At 42.1% G+C, this 26,145-nt stretch overlaps 1 protein-coding gene across 4 annotated transcripts in view; it reads right to left on the reverse strand.

The window, feature by feature from the left end:
* AKR1E2 (aldo-keto reductase family 1 member E2) overlaps positions 1–6,654 on the reverse strand; it is a 34,227-nt gene extending 27,573 nt beyond the window's left edge. For all 4 annotated transcript variants that reach the window (XM_053572862.1, XM_053572858.1, XM_053572859.1 and 1 more), the window contains exons 1-2: positions 6,506–6,654; positions 2,151–2,318 (exon numbers count right to left, since the gene is read on the reverse strand). In XM_053572862.1, coding sequence (XP_053428837.1) covers positions 2,151–2,318; positions 6,506–6,571 — 234 coding nt within the window. In that variant the 5' untranslated portion in view covers positions 6,572–6,654. The remainder of the gene's footprint in view (positions 1–2,150; positions 2,319–6,505) is intronic.
* Positions 6,655–26,145: the final 19,491 nt, after the last annotated feature.

Here is a 26,145-nt window from a genome sequence, read left to right on the forward strand (position 1 = left end):
CCGCGCCTTGGTCACACAAAGTTGTTGTCTTGGACCAAAAGCATTCATGATTAGACAACAACAAATGTAACACAACAGGGTCTGAGGGGAGGGTGGTAATGCTGTCTTCAACAGGGACGGGCTCCAAAGCTGGGCTCTTCCTGCTCCTGTTCCCTCTTAAGGGAAGTCTGCAATATTAGGAGATATCTGACAGTTATTCAAATCTACTGAGACCAAACACCAAAACGAAAATAAAACAAAAAGGAAATTCCTGCAGGTAGAAAGAACATGAAGAAAAGCAGGAATCTCTATATTGTTCCCCACTTAAACAGATTCTGTTAAAGGTGCCCTGTTCCCTAAGCTTCATTACCAGCAGGTTAGACCGTGTGAGTTAACATACACTGCTTTACATTTATCTAGCTATTTCTATTTCCTGCCACAGCTCCTGTTAAGTAGAAAAACTTGTTTTTCCCTCTTTTCCCCCCATTATACTTCTATTAACAGTGACAGCAGCTGACCTGATGGTGCCATCACAGCAAGTAAAAAACAAAAATGCTAAGTTGAATGAAAGCAGAAGGGGATTAAAATGAATGAAAACAAATGACAGGTGCGATGCATTAACAAAGTAAAAAAGCAGACAAAACCCAGAACTAAATACAGCACATTGTGAACTGTAGCTGCCTCTAATCAGTGGTTCTCAACCTTCCTAATGCCACGGCCCTTTATACAGTTCCTGTGGGTCGTGACCCACAGGTTGAGAACCACTGCTCTAGATGGTGACTATATAAGTAATTTATTTATTTTTAGTTACATTTCTATGACTTTTCCAAATTTCCAAAATAATGAGCATACTTCCACTGCTGGTTATGATCCACTCAGAAGCAACTTTCCCCCAAATCATGGGGTGAGTTGTCTGCATCCTCTCTTAGGAACTGAGAGGAAAGGCTCTTGCCTCAGCCAGGCACACACCACAGCCTCTCCTTTACCACCCTCTGCTGGTGTAGATAGCAATGGTCAATGACAAAAATTAACAGTCTAAACAGAAGGCAAATTGGCTACATATACAACTTTGAATCTTGGAATCATGAATTTCAGACTTGAAAATTACTCAAGAGATTGTCAAATCCAAAGCCTTGCTTTACAAACAGTGGAGCTGTGACCCTGAGAAGTCCAGTCACTAATATGGCTCCTGAGGAGCAGTGGGAGCTTGAACCCATGTCTCCTGATCACCCTGTCTTTGGTTCTGCTTCAATGCCAAAAGCAGAGGAATTCTCTAACCCTCCACAATCTCCGTCTTTTCTACAGGCTCACCTCCTGACTGTCCCGCACATGGTTCCCCTTCCCATTCTACTCCCACAGCACAGTCCAGCTTCACCTCACCCCACACCCACACTGCTGCTGCTGTCTCCTAACTCATGTCCTGCCTCTGCTCCAAAAGCAGGCTCCTCTCAGCTGCTGCAGCATGCCATGAACAACACAAGACTCTCCTACCTGTCACATAAGCTCCCCTACTTAAAAACCTAATAGGTCTCTTTTATTTCTAAGAAAAATGTACAGCTCTTTACATGGCTCAACGGGGACTGCCAGAGCCTGCCCCGGTCCACCACCTAGCCCCACTGTGACCTCACTTCATGTGACTGAAGAACAAGCTTCTGTCACACCTCTGCACTTGCTGTGCGGGTTCCTGCCTGTGTCTGTGTTCCAGCTGCTCCTTTATGTGAAATGCCATCCCCAGCACCATCACTTGCACCACTCCAAGAGTTTCTTCTTCAGTAGATCTGGGGTCAGATTGGGAATCTACATTTTAACAGTCACTCTGGGTGATTCTGAGTTTGGGAATCACTGTGCAGACAAGACTTCATGAAGGCTAGGGCTGTGTCCTACTCGCCACTGTAACCAGCATGCCCATTACTCAATCAATTTGTGTTTCAGTGATTATTATTAATTGAGGGATTCCTGTGCATGCCACCCAAATGACCAAACACGTAATATGAAGAAAATAAACTTACAAAGAGTAACTGGGTTTGTCTGGGAAACTGTGAAAGTTCTTGTTACTTCTGATTCAAACATGAAACAGTTATCAAGCTCCATAAAGAAAGGCATTTTAGCCCTCTGTTACCCAAGCCCTGAGTGTCCAAGACCTTGACGTCCTTACTGCTGAGAAGCCCTACCTTACTGGCAACGAACAGATCCTCCCTATTAATGGCACCGTCCTTGATCTTGCAATGGATCCCTGCGCCAACTTCACTCTCGTTATGGTATAAGTAAGCACAGTCGAAGAGCCGGTACCCTGAGTCGATGGCCGCCTTCACTGCCTCAGTCACTTCCCCTGGATAGGCCTGCAAAACAAAACCAACAGCAGCATTCCTCACAGTCAAAGGAACCCAACCCAGATTTCTCCCTTTCACCCAAGAAAGTGGAGCCAAACAATATATGAAATAATTAAGTCACTGGACTAGTATCAGTCTCAAAAACAGAAGAATGTCAGAGTCAGAAAGGAGTTTACAGACAATCTACATTACAACTTCACATATTTTAGGAAAAGCTACAGGTATTTTTAGTGCCTATGGAGAACTGAGCTAAATGGCGTGCTTTGTGGATGATCATGAGTAATAACAGCTGAGACACGAAGGAATCTAAGACTCATCCTGTGCCCTCAGAGACCACACGGTTGAGCTGTACCAGTGAGCAAGTGTGGACGTGCACAAAGGTAACTGGCTCCACACAGGGGCATATGCCAAACCCTGAATGAATAGTCGGGGGCCATAAACAGTATGGGAGTTCCCGAAGAACAGTCACTCTAAGGCCAGATCAAGCAAAGAAAGGAACTAGAGCTGGGGGGGAGGGGTTGGCTAGGGGGAAGGCTTATAATCCCATTAAATCAAAGCTTCACAAAGGGCTTGATAGTTCACAAAGTTCTCACTTGAACTTCACAGTAACTCTAGGAGTTTCCTCAGTATAATTACCTTCATCTAACAAGCAACAGATTCAGAGTGGCAGAAAGACAATGAATATGAGTATCCATTTTAAGTTAGAAAAAGGAAAAAGGACCCAAAATATTAAAAGGAAAGAGAACATAAAAATAAGAATGATATTGATAAAACAGGAAACAAAGATGTAATAAAAGGTCAGAAGTTAGTTTCTTGGAAAACCTTAATAAAATAAACTTCTGTTAGATTAAGAAAAACCAACTATTTTTTAGAAATGACATCATTAAAAAAAGACATGCAGATAAAATAGATTTAAAAGCAAATATTATAAGTCAACAATTTGGAAAAAATTAGATGAAATAAAAAAATTCCTAGAAAAAATTTAACTAGAAATGAAGCTTGAATAATTCTATAATTATGAAATAAATACAGTTGCTAACATTCTTAGTCAAATAACAGCAAATTGGACGCAACAATATATGTGAAAGGATAATTAATATACCACATCACGTTGAGTGTATCTCAGCTATCCAAAGATGGTTTGAATCAGAAAATCCATAATTCATCATGCTAATAGATTAAAATAGAAAAATAAAAATCATTTAATCAACGTTTGATTAAGAGTCAACATCCATTCACAATTTAAACTCTTAGTAAGGTAAGGGGGAAAAACAGAGAATTCTTCAATATGATAAAGAATATCCATATTAAAATATAAAATCCCTAGACAAACACCATTCTAAATGTGGAAATGTCAGAAGCATTTCCTTTAAAATCAGATACAAAAGAAGAATAACCATCATTCTGGTGGTGCTACCCAGAGAAAGCAGCTAAGAAAAGCAATTTGAGGCTTAAAGATTAGGGGAAAAAAGAAATGAAACTATGATTATTAGTAGACATGATCATTTATGTAGAAAATCCAGAAGAATCTACAGGCAAATTAACAGAAATAATATTATAATTTATGGCAAAATTGCTGGAAATATAATGAATACAATAAAGGTGAAACAAGTAGAAAATATGATTTCAGAGGAATTTAACATATTAACCGCCATGTGAATTGCATTTAACTTACACTAGTTTTGAGCCGGGGGTCTCGTGAAGCATATATAACCCACAGGCCTTGCACACTGACTACCACACTAGGAAAAAACCGCTTTCCTTGGGGCCATGTGCTTTACTAGGTTGGCTGCATGAGGATGAGACACACTGAGCCAAGCTCAGTAGCCTCAGCCATCCCAAGTGAGACCAGCCAAACCCCAGACACACAGGTGAGCACAGCCACATTCCACAGACCTGCTTGGCTGCCCCTGTGGGGATACGGGAGTTTCATCTTCAGTGGGTTCTCGCTCTTGGTGATTCGAAAAATGAATCCACAGACCACAGATCAGTGGTAAGACAAGATTTATTTTACAGAAAAGAATACAAAAACACTAAAGCTTCTGGCAGAGGGAAAAAAAACAAGGGGGGGTGGGTGGAGCTCTCTCTTTGGGCTCTTTATCCAGGGCTATATATGGTTGCAGGGGTTTCTTGTAGTTATATGAGGCCAGGAAATGAATGGATACAGTCCTTTCTGCCAGGGCAAGGTGAATGACTGTATTAATGAATAAATACAGTCCCTGCAGCTGGGGCAAGGTGAACGAATGTAATAATGAATGGATGCAGTCCATTCATGGAACTGAGGCCTAGAAAACTTACATGAAATTGACCTAGGCATAGGAAATGGGGGTTCTTTGTTCAATCATAAGAGGAAGGGGAAGGAGACACCAAGGCACTGGTGTCTCCCCAGCAGTTCTCCAGCCCTTCTGGCTACTAGAGCCGGGGGTAGGCGTGGGGGCAGCCTTGTCTACCCTCCAGCCCGCTGGTTCCTCCGCTGGGTGCCACTGCACCAATACCGCGGCGGAGGCAGTAGATCCTCCATCTCAGCTTGGCTGAGCCACCTGTCCTGTATCAGAAGGAGAAGCATACCCATTTGCTGGTGTAAGCCACTGAGGTCTTGTGCTTGGCTGTTGATACATTTTAGGTCAACAGACAACTGATGGTAGATTTGTGGTGTTCATTCACTATTAAAAGTAACCAAATAAAAACGAGCCCTTGCACAGGCCAGTGGTGAGTGATTATGATTAATCCAATGCTATACTCCTGAAGAAAAAAAAGTATTTCAGCCCTTAACCATAATTTTCACATATTTTCATTATCCTGCACACAGGAAAGTCTGGATGCCTACATCAAACTGTGTGCGCAATTAAACAAGCAAGAGACTCAACAGTTTAGTCTGCTGAGTGTTTACTGGTTGCCAAATGCATCTGCTTGGCTAGATGCTGAGAATTAGTGTGACCAAAACCACATCCTTGGTCTCTAAGAGTTGGTAAGCAGATAGGAAAGATAATTGAAATTATAATTTGGTGAGCAGGGATTGACATTCTAATTTCAACTCACCCAATAACTTCCTATGTGACTTCTTATCTCAACATCTTTTCATCAAGAACTAAGTTTAATAATTTTTTTTTTTAAGAGCAAATTTGAAAGGCTTTTTAGTAAATGCCATGTCTCACATCATTGGCAGGAGTTAGAAAAGTTGAGTACAAAAAGGTCCAGGATTACCCAAGGCTGTCAGAGGCTGGAGGATGAGGAGCTGGTGATCAAATGGTACAAAGTCTCAGACAGGAGTAGATTTTGAGATCTATTGCACACCACGGTGAGGATAGGGAATAAAAATGTGTATTTCAAAATAACTAAGGAAGTAAACTTTAAATGTCTCAGCACACAAAATGTTAGGTAAGGGAGATAAGATGTTGACACTGTATACACACAAGGAAACACCACATTGTATCCCACACACGTATACGACTATAGTAACATCAATTAAAAAAAGAGGAGAGAGAAGGATCCGAAGTGTTTCCACTATCAGGCAACAGTCTGGCTGTTCCCACACAGGGAAAAAGACCAAGTCCCAAAGTTTCATTTCAAACCGAGTGGGCAATTCCAAGGTCTGCTTTCCTGCTGAGACCTCGAGCTCTTTAGGCCCCAGCGCCTTACTGAGAGGTCAGCCCCACGTGGCCCCCACGGACGCCAGCCCCACTCAGCCCCATCCGCAGAAAACCTGGCGACAAAGACCCACCCCGAACAGGTCTGGGGAGCCGTCGCACCACACACCTTGATCTTGTTGACCCAGGTCCAGCCCAGCCTGGTGGGCGGGGGCCCCCGCCCCGCAGGCCCTGAGTAGGTCATGGTCTGCTCCCGCCCCCACCCCTCCTCCAGTACCCGCCTGGCCCCACCTCCGCCTCCCGCCCCAGGAACCCCCCCAGCATCCGCTTCCTGCCCCCATCCCCCACCTTCCACCATACCTGCCCTCAGCTCCCCGCCTTCGATTCCCAGCCCCGCCCTCAGCCCCGGGACCGCGCCCTCCGAACCCCTCGCCCTCAACCCCCGAACCCCCGACCTCGTCTGCCCGCAGCCCCCAGTCCCCGCCGTGGGGCTCCAGCCTCCACTCCGGACCCCGTCCTCAGCCCCCGGCCTCGTCCGCCCACGCCCGCCGCCTTCCAGGCCGCCCACCCTCCCGGTCCGGCCCTGAGGCCGCCGCTCCCGGTCCTTACCACTTTCCAGGTGCCTAGACCCACGGTGGGGATTTTCCACCAGTCTCTGCGCGACTCAGGAGTCATGCCGCGCCCCCTTCCCGGTGCTGGGGCCCGCCGGGGGCATCTCCACAGCACCCCCGGCGACACCAAGAGACGCCGCTAGAGCTGCGCCGCGACGGCCGCAGGCGCCCTGATTGGTTAAAGCGCCACTCGGTGGACACTTCGATTGGCTGGGGGAACAGCGCCGGCCGGGGCCCTGATTGGCTGGAAGCGGGAGGTGGTGGAATCTTGGATTGGCTGGAGGTGCAGCGTCAGCCGGGGCCCTGATTGGCTTGGCTGGAAGCGCCGCACGGCGGAAACTTTGATTGGCTGAAAGCGTGGCCCTTGCTAGATTATATAGCGGGATATGATTAGTTTTGCAAGAAGCTGCCAAATTTACTTCCAACCTGGCTGTACCAACTTGTTTTCCTACAAGCAATAAATGAGAGTTCCTGTGGCTCCACAGCCAAACTAGCATTTGATGTTGTCAGTGTTTTGGATTTTGGCCATTCTAATAGGTGCATGGTTGTATTTCACTGTTTTAATTTGCAATTCACTAGTGAGCAGTGAGGCTGAACATCTTTCGCGGTTTGCCATCTGTGCTGCGATTTCAGATCTTTTGCCCATTTTCAGTTAGGTTCATTCCCTTATTGTTGAGATTTAAGAGATTATTTTTGTGGGTATTGATTAGCAGACCTTCATTGGATGCGTCTTTTGGAATATTTTTCTCCCAGTCTGTGGCTTATCTTTGTGTTCTCTTGACGTTGCCTTTACTGAAAGAAAAGTTGTTTCTTTTATTTTAATGAAGCCAGTTTATGAATTATTTCTTCATGGATCATCCTTTTGATGTTTATCTAAAAAGCCATAGCCAAACCCTAGATGACCTAGATTTTCTCTTATGTTATCTTATAGACGTTTCATAATTTTGTATTTTACATGTAAGTGTGTGATCCACTTTGAATTAATTTTTGTGAAGTAGTAAATCTGTTTCCAGGTCATTATTATTATAATTATCATTATTATTATCATTGCCAGTTATTCCAACACCATTTTGGGGGGAAATTATGTGTTCTCTATTTTATCACCTTAGCCCCTTTGCTAAGATCAGTTGACTGTATTATGGGGGACTTTTTTTGGACCTCTCTATTTTGTTCCATCGATCGATTTGTATACTCTTTTTATAAATATTACATGACCTTGATTATTATAATTTTATAGTAAGTCATGAAGGCAGGTAGTATCAGTCTTCCAACTTTATTCTTCTTTTTTGATAGTGCATTGTCAATTCTGGGTCTTTTGCCTGTGCATATAAACTGTAGAATCAATTTGTTAATATCCACAAAGTAACTTGCAACAAGTTTGATTAGGATTATATTGAATCTATAGATAAAATTGAGGAACAACTGACATCTTGAAAATACTGAGCTTTCTGTCCATGAACATGGACTACTTCTCTATTTACTTAATTTTTCTTTGATATCTTTCATCAGAGTTTTATAGTTTTCCTCATGTAGGAATTGTACATTTTTTTTATTACACTGAGATATGTCATTTTAGGGGTGCTAAAGTAAGTGATACTGTGCTTCTAATTTCAAATTTCACTTGTCCATTCTTGGTATATGGAAAGGTGAGTGATTTTTGTATATTAATTGTATATTGTGCAAGTTTTCTGTAATTGATTATTAGTTTCAGGATTTTTTTGTCAATTCTTTGGAATTTTCTACATAGACTATCATCTCACTATATTGAAAGACAGTTTCATTTCTTTTTTTTTTTTTTTAATTTGGCCGGGGCTGGGTTTGAACCCGCCACCTCCGGCATATGGGACCGGCGCCCTACCCGCTGAGCCACAGGCGCCGCCTGACAGTTTCATTTCTTATCTCCCAATCTGTGTGAATTTTATTTTCCTTTTTGTCTTATTATATTGGCTAGAACTTCCAGTACGATGTTGAAAAAGAGTGGTAAGAAGGGGCTTCTCTGCCTTCCTGAGGGGAGTGCTGTTTAACTGTGTAGTTACCCAGGAAGTGCCCTATAGGGTCAGAATGTCCCAGGAGGCACTCAGGAACTCCAGTCTGGAAGATTCCTAATGGAATGTTCCTAATGGCCTCATTGACAAATGCATTTAGCCTCCTGTTATATCATTCTGCTGTAGCTGTTGAGATGGAGTTTTAGAAACTCTGTTTAGTGAGCAGTGATCACTTAGTGAGCAGCTACCATTTCATACTCCTACCTTGGGAGGAGGATTTACTCACTGCAATTGTTGTCCTGATCATTAGATTTCTCCCTCGCCTCCTGTATAGGGGACGGCTGGGATGTGAAGGGGAAGAAGAGCTAGAGGGCTGGAGAATTTGGGAGATGAGATTAGGAAAGCTCACAGGTAATTATGAATTATGGAATAAAAACGTAGCATGTAGTAAATATAACTGAAATTCAATGCGAGTGGAAGAGAAAGACATAGTATCAAGTTGTGAGGTGAGGAATAATAACTGAGAAACGCCTTCAAGACAAGTAGGACTATTAAGTTGTTGTTGTGGCTCCAGGCAAAATAAATAACTCCATTTGCATTGAACTGGGGGACCCCGGGAGGCCACACCAGCCAGCATCACTGCAGGGAGATCCAAGGGTGCAGCCCCTCCCAACATTCCCCTCTGGCTTTTAGTCAAATCTCAGGCAGGAGAAAGTACAGCACAGTGGGAAGAGAAAGTAAAGGTTAAAAAACAAGGAATTTATCTTTCGCTGTGTGATTAACTCTGAACACAGTCTGTTTACTGGACTTCTGCCCTGCCTTTTTTTTTTTTTTTTTTTATCACTGTTAATATGTCATTTAGGGCTGGGACAGTGTGCTGTGTCCAGTGAGTATTGGTTTTAGAGCTGAAGGCCAGCAGTGACGCTTGGCTTTTTCCCAGACCACTCTGCCCCTCGTGTCCAGCTCTTTTAACCCTATGCTCCCTCCTACATTCAGTGAAAATGATGGGACATTATTCTTTGATAACTGAACAGTTCTATTTGAAGGTTCTCAACATAGAACGCATTGTCAAAGGGAAAATGAGCCTGAGGCTGAAATGCATCATGAACACATATTAAAAGTGCACTCTGGTATTCACATACACAGCATCTTCTCAAGGAGGAGGGAAGTTAAAACTGAGAGTGAGTAATGTGTAATTTAGATTAGATGTAGATGTCTCCTTGTTTTGTTCCTTTCTTGGCTGTTGTTTACTGAATATTATTAATAATATACAGGGAACAGTCTCTCTGGGGAATTATCTGTGCAGTGGTTCATTCTAAATTCCTGTTATCAGAGCAGGCACTGGGCTAGTGGCCCACAGCTGCCGTGGCCTGTGTGCTGGTCCCTGGCTGGCTGTCCCTGTTCCCACAGCCAGTGCACCATTATCTCGGCAAACCTGGGACCCTGGACCTGGACCCTTTCCAGACAACAGAGCACAAGATGTGATTTCTCCGCACACATCTGATGTTTAGGGATGATGGGGGGTGGGGAGGAAGGGGGTGCCCTTGCTCCCTGGAGGCTGGGCAGATAAAAACACACTCAGGAGAAAGAAAAATGGGGTCCTCTTGGGCCGAGAGGGTGGGAGCCAGACAACAAAAAAGCTAGCCGCCTGTGAAACTTCAGGCAAACCGCAAGCAAAAGCTGAGCCCTCTCCTGCTGATGGCCACTCTGACAAGTCTGTTTTGAGAGACTCAAGTTTGCACACATCACAACAAAGCACAGCCTTTCAACCCACTCTGGTGTCATTTGTTCTAATCACTTCATTAACCCAGGGAGAGGTACTGAGTGACTCTTTGAGGGTAAAGAGGGAAAAGTGTGAGATAAACTGCAGGACCCCAAGCAGCGTCTTTACACACAGACTTCTACCACTAAACGTTTGCTTGTCTTTTCTCCCCCCACCCCCACCCCCAATGATTAGACATTCTCATGCATGGGGAAATTCTTTCCTCAAATCTCGTAAACAGGCTCCATGTACACAGAAAGTAACCAGGAAGTAGCTGAAGTAAAGAGTAAGAAGACGGCCACCGAGTATAGTCCTGGAGCCTGTGAAGACAAGATTGCGCAGCACAATGAGCCGCGTCTCACTGCAGCTGCCCAGACTCCCCATCATTTACCATGGGCAAGCTGTTGTCGGACTTGAACTTCAAATGTCTCCTTTATCTTTGACTCTTGGTGAAAATAAAAATTTCCAAGCAACCCAAGAGCAAGAAGTGTGGATTGCCCTGTCTAAGTGGCTGTAATAACTTTGGGAGCCTGTGTCCATATCTGCTAGGAGGCAGAGATTCTGGGACACCTGCAGGTGCTGCCAGTATATCCTCCATGTGCCGAGTCAATTTTATTTCATTTTGTCATTTCACCCCAAAGCTGGAACATTGTGCAAAATAGCAACCTTGGCTGGCATGGAGCACACTAATCTTTCTTCAAGTGAATTTTTCAGCAGGGTAGTGGGGACAGTTTACCTTCAGCAGTGACCGTGGTGGGACTGGCTTCAGAACTAAGGGCATGGAAGGAAATGTTTCCAAATGCATTTGCATTTTTGTGTTGGATTTCATGTTCCTTAAATTGGAGGAATAGAGATTAATTAGACAAATAGAAACTGTAGAGGGAAATATTCTGCCACTTTTTTTTTTTTTTTTTTTTGTAGAGACAGGGTCTCACTTTATGACCCTGGGTAGAGTGCCGTGGCCTCACACAGCTCACAGCAACCTCCAACTCCTGGGCCCAAGCGATTCTCTTGCCTCAGCCTCCCGAGTAGCTGGGACTACAGGCGCCCGCCACAACGCCCGGCTATTTTTTGGTTGCAGTTCAGCCGGGGCCGGGTTTGAACCCGCCACCCTCGGTATATGGGGCCGGCGCCTTACCGACTGAGCCACAGGCGCCGCCATCTGCCACTTTTTTTTTGAGACAGAGTCTCAGTCTCACTTTGTCTCTTTCGGTAGAGTGCTGTGACGTCATAGTTCACAGCAACCCCACACTCTTGGGCTCAAGCGATTCTCTTATCTCAGCAGCCCGAGCAGCTGGGACTAAGGCACCCACCACAACACCCGGCTATTTTTAGAGACCACGTCTCGCTCTGGCTCAGGTTGGTCTTGAACCTGTGAGCTCAGGCAATCCAGCCACCTCGGCCTCCCAGACAGCTGGGATTACAGGCGGGAGCCTCTGCACCCAGCCCTCTGCCACTTCTGAAATCCGTGTGTGCCTCCTCCCCACACACTGATAGGAAAGGTCCCACACTCAGTGAAAAAGCCAGGTGACTATGCCACACACACAGACACACAGACACACATGCACACACACACAGGCACACATGCGCACATACAGCACACATGTGCCTGTGCAAAATGTGCACACATTCCACACACACAAACACATGCGGTATACGCACAGATGCAAGCACACACATGTACACAGGCACATACACATTACTGCACATGTGCACATACACGTGCGTGCATACAGAGACAAGTGTGCACACACAGGTGCCCATACGTGCTGACCCAGACACCAGCCCACATGTGTGAACACACACACATGCACACCTGTCCATCTCTACCCTCCACACGCACAGAGCTTTTGGGATGGTGAGAAACACAGCAGTGGTTACCTGTGGAGCAGCCCAATGAGACATAAGGCAGTTGTTTTTTTTTTTCATTGTTGGGGATTCATTGAGGGTACAATAAACCAGATTACCCTGATTGCGTTTGTTAGGCAAAGTCGCTCTTGCAATCGTGTCTTGCCCCCCAAAGGTGTGGCACACACCAAACCCCCACCTCCTCCCTCCTTCCCTCTCTCTGCTCTCCCCTTCCCACATTCCCACTGTGACCTTAATTGTCATTAATTGTCCTTATATCAAAATTGAGTACATAGGATTCATGCTTCTCCATTCTTGTGATGCTTTACTAAGAATAATGTCTTCCACTTCCATCCAGGTTAATACAAAGGATGTAAAGTCTCCATTTTTTAAATAGCTGAATAGTATTCCATGGTGTACATATACCACAGCTTGTTAATCCATTCCTGGGTTGGTGGGCATTTAGGCTGTTTCCACATTTTGGTGATTGTAAATTGAGCTGCAATAAATAGTCTAGTACAAGTGTTCTTATGATAACAGAATTTTTTCCCTTCAGGGCAGATGCCCAGTAATGGGATTGCAGGATCAAATTGGAGGTCTAGCTTGAGTGCTTTGAGGTTTCTCCATACTTCCTTCCACAAAGGTTGTGTTAGTTTGCAGTCCCACCAGCAGTGTAAAAGTGTTCCCTTCTCTCCACATCCATGCCAGCATCTGCAGTTTTGAGATTTTGTGATGTGGGCCATTCTCACTGGGGTTAGATGGTATCTCAGAGTGGTTTTGATTTGCATTTCTCTAATAATTAAGAATGATGAACATTTTTTCATGTTTGTTAGCCATTCATCTGTCTTCTTTAGAGAAGGTTCTATTCATGTCTCTTGCCCATTGATATATGGGATTGTTGGCTTTTTTCATGTAGATTAATTTGAATTTTCTATAGATCCTAGTTATCAAGCTTTTGTCTGAATCAAAATATGCAAATATTCTTTCCATTGTGTAGGCTGTCTCTTTGCTTTGTTGTCTCCTTAGCTGTACAACTTTTTAGTTTAATGAAGTCTCATTTGTTTATTTTTGTTGTTGCAATTGCCATGGCAGTCTTCTTCATGAAGTCTTTCCCCAGGCCAATATCTTCCAGTGTTTTTCCTATGCTTTCTTTGAGGACTTTTATTGTTTCATGCCTTAAGTTTACGTCCTTTATCCATCTTGAATCAATTTTTGTGAGTGGAGAAAGGTATGGGTCCAGTTTTAGTCTTTTACATGTGGATATCCAGTTCTCCCAACACCATTTATTGAATAGGGAATCTTTCCCCTAAAGTATATTATTGTTTGGTTTATGAAAGATTAGGTGGTTGTAAGATGTTCATTTCATTTCCTGGTTTTCTATTCGATTCCAAGTGTCTATGTCTCTATTTTTGTGCCAGTACCATGCTGTCTTGACCACTATGGCTTTGTAGTACAGCCTAAAATCTGGTATGGTGATGCCCCCAGCTTTATTTTTATTACTAAGAACTGCCTTAGTTATACGGGGTTTTTTTTTGGTTCCATACACAATGCAGAATCATTTTTTCCAAATCTTGAAAGTACGATGTTGGTATTTTAATAGGAATGGCATTGAATAGGTAGATTGCTTTGGAAAGTATAGACATTTTAACAATGTTGATTCTTCCCATCCATGAGCATGGAATGTTCTTCCATTTGTTAATATCCTCTGCTATTTCCTTTCTGAGGATTTCATAATTTTCTTTATAGAGGTCCTTGACCTCCTTCATTAGGTATATTCCTAGGTATTTCATTTTCTTTGAAACTATGATGAAGGGAGTTGTATCCTTAAATAGCTTCTCATCTTGACTGTTATTGGTGTATACAAAGGCTACTGACTTGTGGACACTGATTTTATATTCTGAGACATTACTGTATTTTTTGATGACTTCCAGGAGTCTTGTGGTTGAGTCTTTGGGATTCTCTAAGTATAAGTTCATGTCGTCAGCAAAGAGGGAGAGTTAGACTTCCTCTGCTCCCATTTGGATTCCCTTTATTTCCTTGTCTTGCCTAATTGTATTGCCTAGAACTTCCATACTAGGTTGAATAGTAAAGGTGACAGAGGACAACCTTGTCTGGTTCCAGTTCTAAGGGGAAAAGCTTTTAGTTTTACTGCATTCAGTAAAATATTAGCTGTGGGTTTGTCATAGATAGCTTCAACCAGTTTCAGAAATGTGCCACCTATGCCTATACTCTTCAGTGTTCTAATTAGAAAAGGATGCTGGATTTTATCAAATGCTTTTTCTGCATCTATTGAGAGGATCATATGTTCTTTGTTTTTGCTTTTGTTAATATGGTGGGTAACATTTATGGACTTGCATATATTAAACCAGCCTTGCATCCCTGGGATGAAGCCTACTTGATCACCATGTCTGACTTTTTTGATGATAAGCTGTAATCTATTGGCTAGGATTTTGTTGAGAATTTTTGCATCTATATTCATGAGTGAAATTGGTCTAAAATTCTCCTTTTTAGTTGGGTCTTTTCCTGGTTTTGGTATCAGGGTGATATTTGCTTTGTAGAACGTGTTGGGGAAGATTCCTTCCTCCTCAAATTTTTGGAATAATTTCTGCAGTACAGGAATAAGCTCTACCTTGAAGGTTTGATAGAATTCTGGTGTGAAGCCATCTGGACTAGGGTATTTTTTTGTTGGAAGCTTTTTTATTGTTTCTTTAATCTCAGTGCTTGAAATTGGTCTGTTCAGGAGCTCTATTTCTTCCTGACTAAGTCTAGGGAGAGGGTGCGATTCCAAATATCGATCCATTTCATAAGGCAGTTTTTTAATTGTTAGATATTGCCAGGTTATTTTTACAATGCACACATTTTCATTCATGACATCTTAAAATAGTTCCTAAATTGAAGTGGTGTGAGAAAAAGTGTTTTTATATTTCCTTTAACAGGAAAGAATAATGTGGGGTTCCAATGTATTTTTTTTTTTTTTTTTTGGTTTTTGGCCGGGGCCAAAAGGCGCCGCCTGCCAATGTATTTTTTTACAAGCATCATTTTATAAATAATTATTTTCTTGTTGATTATTTATGAATAGATTCAGAGAAAATACACACAGAGTGAATCAAGTTGATTACTATTTAGAGTGTCCTTCCCGGGAGCTTTCAAAATATTTTCTGACGTTGTAGAGTTAATTTTAGTTACTTAGAAAATAAAATTGAGAAAGAATAATTGTTTGATAAAAGCAGTTACTTAAATATTAGTGCCCAATTCTCCTTCGGACACATGACTTCAACATGGGGGAAACGCTTGTGGGCTTTATAGGTGGGGGCCTCCTGCCCTCTGGCGGCCATTCCTCAGACTGCAGACAAGGCCGTGTGAAGGGGGCTAAGGAGCCTTTAACACAACCCAGGTGGGTGCATAACATTCCCAATTTGAGAGATTTGAGGAGCCTGAGGAATCATCTCGCTCAACTTTTTAATTTCTCAACATAATCTTAGGCCTCGATTATGTAGTATGATACTACTGACATAAAATTGAATTTTGGCATCTCAACTTAGGTGTTTAGATTATCCAAAGCTACAGAATTTTCTATAAAACTTTTACGTTTCTGGTTTAATCGTAGATCTTATACTTATCACGCAAGGGATGTTACCCAGATAAATGAGTAAAATAAATCACTTTTAAGTGCACTCACTCCTTCCCCTACTGTTAGGTAAATCCTTCAAATATTCAGGTTTTTTGTTCCTCATCACCACTGTACACACCTGTTTCTCATATTTTATAAGGAATCAGAGTGACACCAGGGAGGCTGAGAGAACCCAGCCAGAGGCAGGCCCAGGAGCTGAAAAACAATTTGACTCCAGAGTTTGTGTCTTAACTATTTTTCTTTTAAAAATCCATACAGTTAATTAATTGTAAATTTATTTTCAAATATTTAGCCAGATTAATTGGACAGTGTACTGCTTGTAAAATAGTATATGATTTTTGCCGAAGGCACCATTTTTTTACTCTATGTCACCCCTCCCACTAATCTCTGTCAGCCTTAAAGATCTAGGTTCTTCTATAAATTAAAAATAAAGCTCCATGATTTTAGGGAAAGTGAGTTTTTAGGACATTTAAGAGAAGAAATTAGAAGCAGAGCTGAATGTTGGTGGCATTGTCATGGTAGGGTCAGAAGGATGCTTGTGGGCAAAGACATAGTAAAAAGTAAATCCTGGGAAAGAGTTGTGGAATTGAAGAGTATGATTTCAGATAAAAATAATTATTAACTTCAAAAAGATTTTTCATTATTATGGAACATCAGAGTAAAATTTCTTAGAGGTCATTATCTAAAATAGCATCATTAAAACAAAACAAAAATGTTGGCCAGGGATGGTGGCTTAAGCTTGTCAGAACTTTGAGGGGCCAAAGTAAGAGAATTTCTTGAGGCCATGAGTTTGAGACCAGCCTGGGCAACATCGTGAGACCATGTCTTTATGAAATAGAAAAAAATATTATCCAGATACGATGGTGCATACTGTAGTGCCAGCTACTCTGGAGGTTAAGGCTAGAGAATTGCTTGAGTCCTGGAGTTTGAGGTTGCAGTGAGCTGTGATTGTGCCATTGCACTCTATCCTGGGTGGCTAAGTTAGATCTTGTCTCTGTAAATAAAAGGAGAATTAAAAATTAAAAGAAATTCTTGGGCATTCCACTGAAAACCACTCTTTCGTTTTGATTAAGCTATTATTCAAGCAAAGACCACACAGTCTGATTATTTTGCACAGTGATGGCTTTTCCTCCCTTGAATTTCTACGAAACCCTACTTATGTGTGCTACTTAAATAGTGCTGGCTAAGTACACAAGAACAATGGAACATCCCTAAGCACTAAAGAAAAGGATCATTCCATAGCAGCTAAGCACATAAATGTCATGTATAACGAACAAGATCAGCTGCTTGCGAAACAACTGAAGTTGTGTCTAGAGACGTATGACTCCTTAGCACGAAGGTGACTCCAGTGAAATCTCAGGAAGGCTGAACAGAGATTCAGTTATAAACAGGAACTCTAAATCTGGACAGTTGTACTATATGTGTAAAGAGGGTATTAAAATAATCATGTAAAACTCTTGATGTTAATTGAATAGTTAATTGAATAATAATAGCTGTGTAAAATGCTTAAAACCCAACTGTTATAAGTCTGAACCCAACCAATTCTCACTGTTGCCTGCGATGTGGGTGTTGTTATCCCCCACACTTTCATGATGGATAAATCGAGGCACAGCGAAGTTCAGTAACTCTCCCAGGATTCCAGTCTGGTAGGTACAGGAACAGGACTGGCTCCTGGCTCCAGGGTGAGCACACAAAGTATGCTCTGCAGTCTGTGTAAGGTGTCCTGCATCTGTGGGTGTGGACACACATTGTCACTTATTGTATACCTGGCCCCTGTTGTACACTTGAGCTTTAACAACAAAGTGTGTTTGTTGGCGAGGAAGAGTGTCCAGAAAACTGGAATTTTCCATTCCCCTTTTAACATAACCCTGTCCTGGAAAGAAAGGAATATAAATTAAGAGTTCTATATACCCCCTGAAATTTGGTGCGTATATGTATATTTTTGTAGTAAAGTGCTGTCTACATTAATTGTATGTTTAAGGTAGTGTTTTTGTCTTTTTTTTATGTCAAGGCATCCTCAAACCTATAGTTTAACTTCTGCAGCACACTTAAAGTATGTTGATCAAAAAAAGTAAAAAAAAAGAATATACTTACTGTGCTTTGAACTTCTTTCAAAAACAATTTAATTAAGGATCTTTAAAAATTTTCGCAGCACAGTGAAGATCCTTTCAAGCCACACTGGTTGAAACTCACTGTTTTAATATGCTCTGTGAGTCGAAGGGAATTACAATGGCTGGAGGACCCTGGGAGAGGATCACTTCACCTCTGGTTCCTCCTGGCTAATGCCAGCACCCAGTTCAGTGGTGAGGACATGGGTCAATGAAACACAAATGATGGTCATGTCTGACCTCAAGAATCCTCCCACCCAGTGCTATTTAGACCAGAATAGTTTGGCAAATGTTATTGATTACTTATTTTGAGGCCAGACACTGGGCTATCAGCAGGGGATATAAATATAAATGTGATATCCCCTTAAGGTTCTCTGGAAGCTTAGTCCTATAGAAAGGCAAGCCTTTAGGTGTATGATGTCACATTTATGTATTTACATATGAATCTATGCCTCTGTGTGATATATATCTGAAGCACCTACTATAGAATAGAGGAAGGAGGAAGATTGTCTCCTTTAGGAGGACCAGTGGCTCTTGAATGAGAGGTTCTCTGAGTGAAGACATAATAAATGATTAAAGGATATATTCACAGTAAATGTGGAGAAAAAATTCCAGAAAAGAAATAGTTTGAGCTGTGCATCAGAGTCACAGAAGTACAAGGAATCTGGGCCAGGCTCAGTGGCTCACACCTATAATTCTAGCACTTGGGAGGCTGAGGCAAGTAGATTGCTTGAGCTCACAGGTTCGAGATCAGCCTGAGCCAGAATGAGACCCCATCTCTAAAAATAGCTGAGCGTTGTAGCAGGCGCCTATAGTCCCAGCTTGGGAGGCTGAGGCAGGAGAATCGCTTGAGCCCAAGAGTTTGAGGTTGCTGTGAGCTGTGACACCATGGCACTCTACCGAGCTGTGACACCATGGCACTCTACTGAGGGCAACAAAGTGAGACTGTGTTTAAAACAAAAAAAAAGAAAGAAAGGAAAAGAAAAGAAATCTGGCTTTTGTAGACCATAATGTTTTAGGAAGAGGAGGGAAGAAATGAACTGGCAGGCTCATGTTAGGTATCTATTTTTAATGTGCTGAAGAATTTATATACTTTATTTATGTAAATTTAGACAGCTGAAAGGCATTTTGAGAAAGCTGAGAAAGAGGTAGGATGGATACTACTCTTGGGATAGAGGGTGGCGGGAGGGTGGATGCCGGTGGAGGAAGCAGGGAGGAAAGGAGGAATGTGGCGTTGCAAACATTTCAGTCAACAGACTTGGACCCTGAATTGTTAAAGGTTTTGAATTATTCTAAAAATATTAGCAAAGTGAACCCAGTAGTATGTAAAAATGGCATTATGTCTTGGCTGTGTGGTTTTGGAAGGCTGGTTCAATGTTCAAACATCAGTGAATGCCAATAATTCACATTCATAGATTAAAAAAGGAAAAGCATGTTATCACCTCCTTAGATGGAAATATTGTTCATAATTCAATATTCATTCCTTCACCCAACAATTTCATCAACCTGATAAGATACGTTTACAATATTTCTACCACTAAAATTATATTTATTGTTAAAATATTGAATGCTTTCTTTCTAAAATCAGGAACATGACAAGGACGTCCACAATTACTGTTTTTTTTTGAGTCATTCTAGATAGTTCAATAGGGGGAAAAAGACACGAAAGGCACATAGATTACAACTAAAAATATAACTATTTCTATTTACAGACTGCATATTTGTCTGAGTAGAAAATTCCAAGGAATCCATAGAAAGCTATTAGAGCGTATATGTGATTGCATGTCTACTGGCAATGAATAATTTGAAATCAAAATTTAAAGAGAATACCATTTCAATAGCACCCCAAATACGGTGATGTATTAGATAAATTTAATAAATTATGAATAATCTGTTTGTCAAGACTCCAAAACACTTATGAAAAAAGCATTGATTACAGAAGACCTAAAAATATGTAAATATGTAAATCATTGATTATAGAAGACCTAAAAATATGTAAAGGTGGGCTCTAGTCATCAACTGGAAATATCACAAGGCAATAATATCAATTCTCTAAAAATTAATTTACAGGACTAACACAATTGGAATCAAAATCACACATGATTTAAAATTGATAAGACATGTCTAACATTTAACGAAAATTCAGAGAGGAGAATAGCCTGAGCCACGTTGGCAAAGTGAGAAAAAATCTGGAAAGTTCACACCACCTCACACCACCTGGCTCCAGGGCGCGGGACAGGGAAGGCAGTGTGGTCTCAGCAAAAAGACAGACATGCAAATAGACCTGCTACATATTGCCAATTGCTTTTATACACAGTTTTGCAAAGGCATTTCAATTGATGGAGAATTTTCTTTTCAACAGATGGCCAGGAATATCCTTACACACAGAAACTGAACTTGGACCCACACCTTAATGTAGGCCAAAGGTGACTCCAAGTGGATTATGGACCTAAATATTAAAACATATGAAATTTCTAGAAGTAAACATAGGAGAAAAATCTTGTGACCACGAGTCAGCAAATACTTGTTAGATGTAATGCCAAAAGTACTGTCCTTGAAAGAAAAGATAAAATGTAATTCATTGAAATTAAGAACTTCTGCATTTTAAAAAATCCCTATTGGCTGGGTGTGGTGGCTTATGCCTATAATCCTAGCACTCTGGGAGGCCCAGAAGGGTGGGTTGCTTGAGCTCAGGAGTTTGAGACCAGCCTGAGCAAGAGAGACCCTCTGTCTCTACCAAAAATAAACTCTACTAAACTAGCTGGGTATTGTGGTGCACGTCTGTAGTCCCAGCCACTTGGGAGGCTGAGGCAAGAGATCACTCAAACCCAGGTGTTTGTGGTTGCTAGGAGTTATGACACCATAGCACTTGCCACTGGCCCCACGGGGGGGCAGAGTGCGATTCTACCTAACAAACAAACAGAAAAATCCCTGTTAAGAAAATAAAAGGACGAGCCACATACTGAGAGGATGTATTAGCAAAAATACATTCAATAAATGCATTACGTATTGAATATTTATTAGAACATATAACAAACTTTCAAAATTCAATAGTAAAAAAAAGGAAGCAATGGAAACAATAAAAAAATTAGGCAAAAGATTTGAACATTTACCAAGTAAGACAGGTGAATAGCAAATACGAAAACATACTCAACATCTTTAATTATCAGAGGAGTTCATATGTTAAGACACCACCACACATCTATTCCATTTGTTAGAATAAACAAGAACAAAAGGACTGACTTCTTAAGTGTGGGCAAAAATGCTGAGCAAACAGCTCATCTATTGCTGGTAGGAACGCCCATGATATAGTCATTTTGGAAAAATGGTAATAGTAGCTTTATTTGTAATCCCTTCTGCAAGCTGGAAACTACTGTCACACATTTGTCCGCTCCCAATCTTTATTTTACTAGGAGTTTTTTCATGATAAACACGTTACAAATAGAGATCAATAAGCATTTTGAATATAAAAGATTGAGGTTTTCACCTTCTGAGGATCAGTGATAATACACATGTTGGCACATGTGTATTTTTTCACCTTTATCCCCATTCTTATTCTTTTGCAAATCAGAATCTACATTAGCCCCGAGACTCCAGTGCCTTCATTTCATCCTCACGTGATAAACTCCAGGAAAACTTCAAGACATGTTTACAAAGGAAATGATTGCAACTCTTGCAAGCTCTTTCAGCAGAGCTAAATTCGGGAGATAGTTCTTTTCTTGAAAAATTCCGTTGACTTAACACATTTTTCTAAAGAGGAAATTCCAAGGCATTGAAAAACACATCTGTGTGACAGAGAGAACATTTTCTAAGCAGGAAAAGTCTTTCTGACTGTGCGAAATGTCATCAGATTTTTAGTCACATGTTTTGGTGTTATCTCCCTCCAAAGGCTCTTTTTCTTGAATCAAAATGATTTAGAAATGTGCGCCAACAACTCACAGTAATGTCAGAAGCTTAGCCAAACAACTGCAAGACCCAAATAGTATATTAAAGGATTTTCTTAGGGCAACATCGTGCTTTACAAGTGAGCTCTGTACTTCCGGTGTGCTTGGCGAGGCCTGCTGTGGAAGTGTGACAGCTGTGCTTGTCTCCAAGGCTGCAAAAGTGGCACCTTCAGCTGCTTGTCATACATGGATGCTGGTTGTATCTACATTCTTTTGAAGTCCAGAATAGTGTTGTTTCTTTTAAGTTTGTATTTATCTCTGTATGCCATTAAAAATCTACAATAAAATAAAAAGGATAAAAATAATAGATGAAACATTGGCACAGACGATTGAGTCTAGTCATGAAACATTAGCTCATGACAGGTGACCCGGCTGGATGCAGGTTCTCATCACGTTCCTTCTGCCAAGTCAGGCCCTTGGAGCCCCTAGTGTGCGCGGATCAGAGGAGCTCTACCTGCCCTGGTCCCTCAGACTCCGGGTTATGATGTTATGTTTCATTCAAACCCAGAGCTCTGGCAGGACCTCCGAGCCCAGGCTACGTGAGTCAGTAACTGCAGTGGGCAGTTGTGAAAAATGCTGATACCCTGGTTTTTATAAAGAAGACAAATCTAGTTAAAATTGTTCCTGTTGCAGAAGTTAGAGATAATCTCTATTTAGAGAAAGGGAGTACAGAACTACGGGAAGACAGACAAAGTTGGTCCCAGCTTCTGAGCAGAAACAAAGGAATTCTGGAACCAACACTGGCCTGGACACACAGAGGAAGGAGAGGGTCCAGCACTCCCTGCCAAGCATGGAAATCCACCTCTTTCCAGCCCACAGGGAAAGCGAGGCAGTGAGGACAGGGTCTGTACCCCCCACCTGTAACCCCCACACCTCTAGACAAAGGCATAGTCTCAGGTTGGGCGTTTGCTCAAGCAGTCACTGTATTCAGACCCCAAAGAGGATGTGATTTACTTCTCATTGTGTGTGTTTGTTGTCCTGTTTTTTCCTGTATTGTTAACCTTCCAAGTTAGAATAGGTAACATTTGAAAAACTGTTGTGTAAGTCAACACAGGAGCAGCTCCCTGGGCTGTGGCTCCCGGCAGGAGTGGGTGGTGATGATCTCACTATGGCCACTGCCAGCCTGACCCCATGGCCTCCCCTTCCTGGGCCCCTTCCCCGCAGTTTGCACAGTCTGCAGACCCCGAACCTGGTGATGAGAGTAAGAGAGCCCGGCAAAGGAAGAAAAGGAAGGAGAACAATCATTTCTGTGAGTTATATGTACATTTGTGTTCATGAGTGTGTATGTGCAAGCTTTAGAAAAATATTTCAGAATTAAACAGCACAATGCTACTCAGATTCTTCCTACAGAATCCCCCCAAACAATTAGCAATTCAATAAAAAAGAAGCCAGGTATGGGTCATTGTCTGACCTGCTAAGAACAGCTGAATCATAAACATTCTCCACTTTTTTCTTTTTTTTTTTTTTTGCAGTATTTTTTGGCCAGGGCTGGGTTTGAACCTGCCACCTTCAGCATATGGGGCCGGCACCCTACCCCTTTGAGCCACAGACGCCACCCCAACATTCTCCACTTTTTCACTTGATGGGCTGGTGACATGTGGCATCACCTTAGCCCTGAACTGTGGTTTTTTTACTCTGTCCCTTACACTGGAAAGAAAATCTCCCTGTGACCAGTGATCATGTGTTCACTCTGTTCTTTTTCTTCTTTAACAGCCATATAAACTACAAAAGCCTGGATCTTTCTGAGCACTAGAAACTTGGGTGAAAAATATTTGATCAAATTCAGGCAAAATAAGATTACTTTGGAAATACTCGATCAAGTTCAGGTAAAATAAAACGAGTGCCTAAGTACAGCTATGAAAGAAACATTAAATAAGAATAAAGGATTAACGTGCTGGTTTCTTTACAATCAAACTCTAATATAAGGATAGCATATATACATATATTTAAATACCCCCAAATTAAGGAACATACAACGTGAAACAGACACAAAATTTAAAACGTGACATTTTAGTACAATGTTACACACTGTCATTTGTTCCCGTAGAACCCCAATATTTCAAGAATTGAATTTCATAATGCATTAACTTAGTAACAATTTAAACAACCTTAGGAGGCCTATTTCTTAATTTTAATACACAGTCTAACAATCTAGTAATATTAGAGAAGCCTACAGCAGGTCTTGTAGCTACAAAAGATTATAACATTTTCTTTCAGACCCACAGCCAAATCTCTAAATAAGAATCAGCTATTTTAAACATTCCAAGATAACTATTTTTATTGAATATTGTGCCTTGGACACTTCTTTCTTGGAGAGGAGTTTCCAGAAATGGATCTTTTCTCTCTCTCATCACACACACACTCACACATGCTATACATCCCGAATCTTTTCACGTAAAACAAATATTATGAATTAGGCAATCATAATAGTGTCTAAAAGATAAACTGCCTTTTGTCTTTAAGAATGACATTGTTAAACATAAAATAAACTAAAACAGATGCAGATAATTAGTGGGAAGACATAATAGAAAGCCTTGTGTTCATGAAAGTGTGAAAATTCATCTGGAGTCACTGACTTTTTATTCATTTGTCCTTATATTAATTTATTTAACAGCTGTTCATGACCATCCACTAGAAAGTGGAAATTAAAATACTTAAGCAAATCTCTTTGGTTGCAATGAACAAAATCCCATGGAGCTGGCAGAAAATAGTGCTCCGTGCTATTTATGGGTTTGAGATCTCCAAGGGGAGGCAAAGGGGAGTGCTGCTGGTCCCCCTGGGGCTGGGACTGTAGACTCACCCACGGTGGAGAGCTCTGGCTTCTCTCTTTTCTGCTCTGTTCTTTTCTCTCCTTGCAAACTACCTTGCTGTGGTTTTTGGTGTATGTGAGTCCAACTGCTCTCAGCCCTGCATCTGCAGGGAGCCAGTGAAGGGCTCCTACAGATACTGACCATGTCTGAACCCTAAGTCCGAATTCCAGGCAGACAGTCTGCCTGGCTGTGCCTCGTCCTCACCACGCCGTGGTCTAGTCAGGTGTCTCTAGCCCTGGGAGCCAGGAGGATCTAGTTCTCAGAAAAGGGCCTGGGCTTGAGAGGGGAACCCTGGAGCTGTGAAATCGTCAGAACTGTGGTTTTCAATGCTGTGGTGCCCAACTTTTCCCCTCTATGATCTTGTTATAAAATTCACAGATGATGTAATATAACTACACAAAGATGTTTAAAAATGACATACCGCCCTACCTATAATGTAACGCTGCAGTCTCCAATCCCTTGGCTACACACAGGTACCAATGCCTGTTAGGAACTGGGCCACTCAGCAGCCAGTTTACTGTGAGAAGAGCCTTAGTGTCCAGACGACTCTACACGGCAGAGGGCTGCTCCAGCCTGGACCACACTCTGTAGGATCACTACAGGAGAGAAATACAATTCCATATTGTTTAGCCCACAGCCTATATGTTTCTCTTTGTTTGAAAAGCATGGAATTGATTCTCCTTTGGTGCCTCCAGAAAGAACCCATCCTTCTAATGTCTTAATTTTGGACTTAATAAACTCCTGCTGTTTCAAGACACAGGTGACCCAGCAAACTAATGCGGGTCCCAGTGCTGGGGTGCAGGCTGCAGCTCGGACCCCCACCTGGACATGCGGAGATGGTTTTGGAGCTGGGCAGTGGTTACAGCAGGAAGAACTGTGAGGCGCATAACAGAAAGGCCTAGATTGCCTCGATGACCCTTCTGGTGGAATTATGTTGAAGCCTGAGCACCAGCAGAGGGCTGAGATGGAAACGAGCAAGATGTCTTCAGAAAGTGGAAGGGAACTCGGCATGAAATGGCAGAGGCTTGGCCAAGTGGTGCTCCACAGCTGGGTGGGAAGGAGAACTTCTCAGCAGCCACACCTGTCACCAGCTGAGGGTATTTCCAAGGAACACATCCAAGGTAAGGCCAGGCGTTTCCTTGATCCTCGTAGTACAATGTAAGAGAGAAGATAATTAGAGGAAGGAACTTTTAAGTGAAAAGGAGGTAGGACTTGATGACTTGGGGGAGTTCTGAACCTTTATGGCAAAGGCTGCTATGCTGGTGAAATTCCCTGTTGAAAGGAAACACATTCTGGTGGGAGGCCAGGGGTGTGCTGGACGGGCGGCCTGTGCTGGATCCCAGTCTTGGCAAAGCCAGGCATGGAGATAGGGTATCCCGTCTAATGACATAGATCCTTGTGGCACAGGCGGGAGGCTCCAGTGATTTTTAGAATGCAATACCAGCTGAAGCTCTGCCAGCTTGGAAGGAAGGGACTGAGGTAGGACAACCTGCAGAGGCCACGAGACTTAAAACAAGCACAGGCAGGAGCAGGCTGACAGGGCTGGTTGA

The sequence above is a fragment of the Nycticebus coucang genome, chromosome 20 (genome assembly GCF_027406575.1).
Source record: "Nycticebus coucang isolate mNycCou1 chromosome 20, mNycCou1.pri, whole genome shotgun sequence".
NCBI classification, from domain to species: domain Eukaryota; kingdom Metazoa; phylum Chordata; class Mammalia; order Primates; family Lorisidae; genus Nycticebus; species Nycticebus coucang.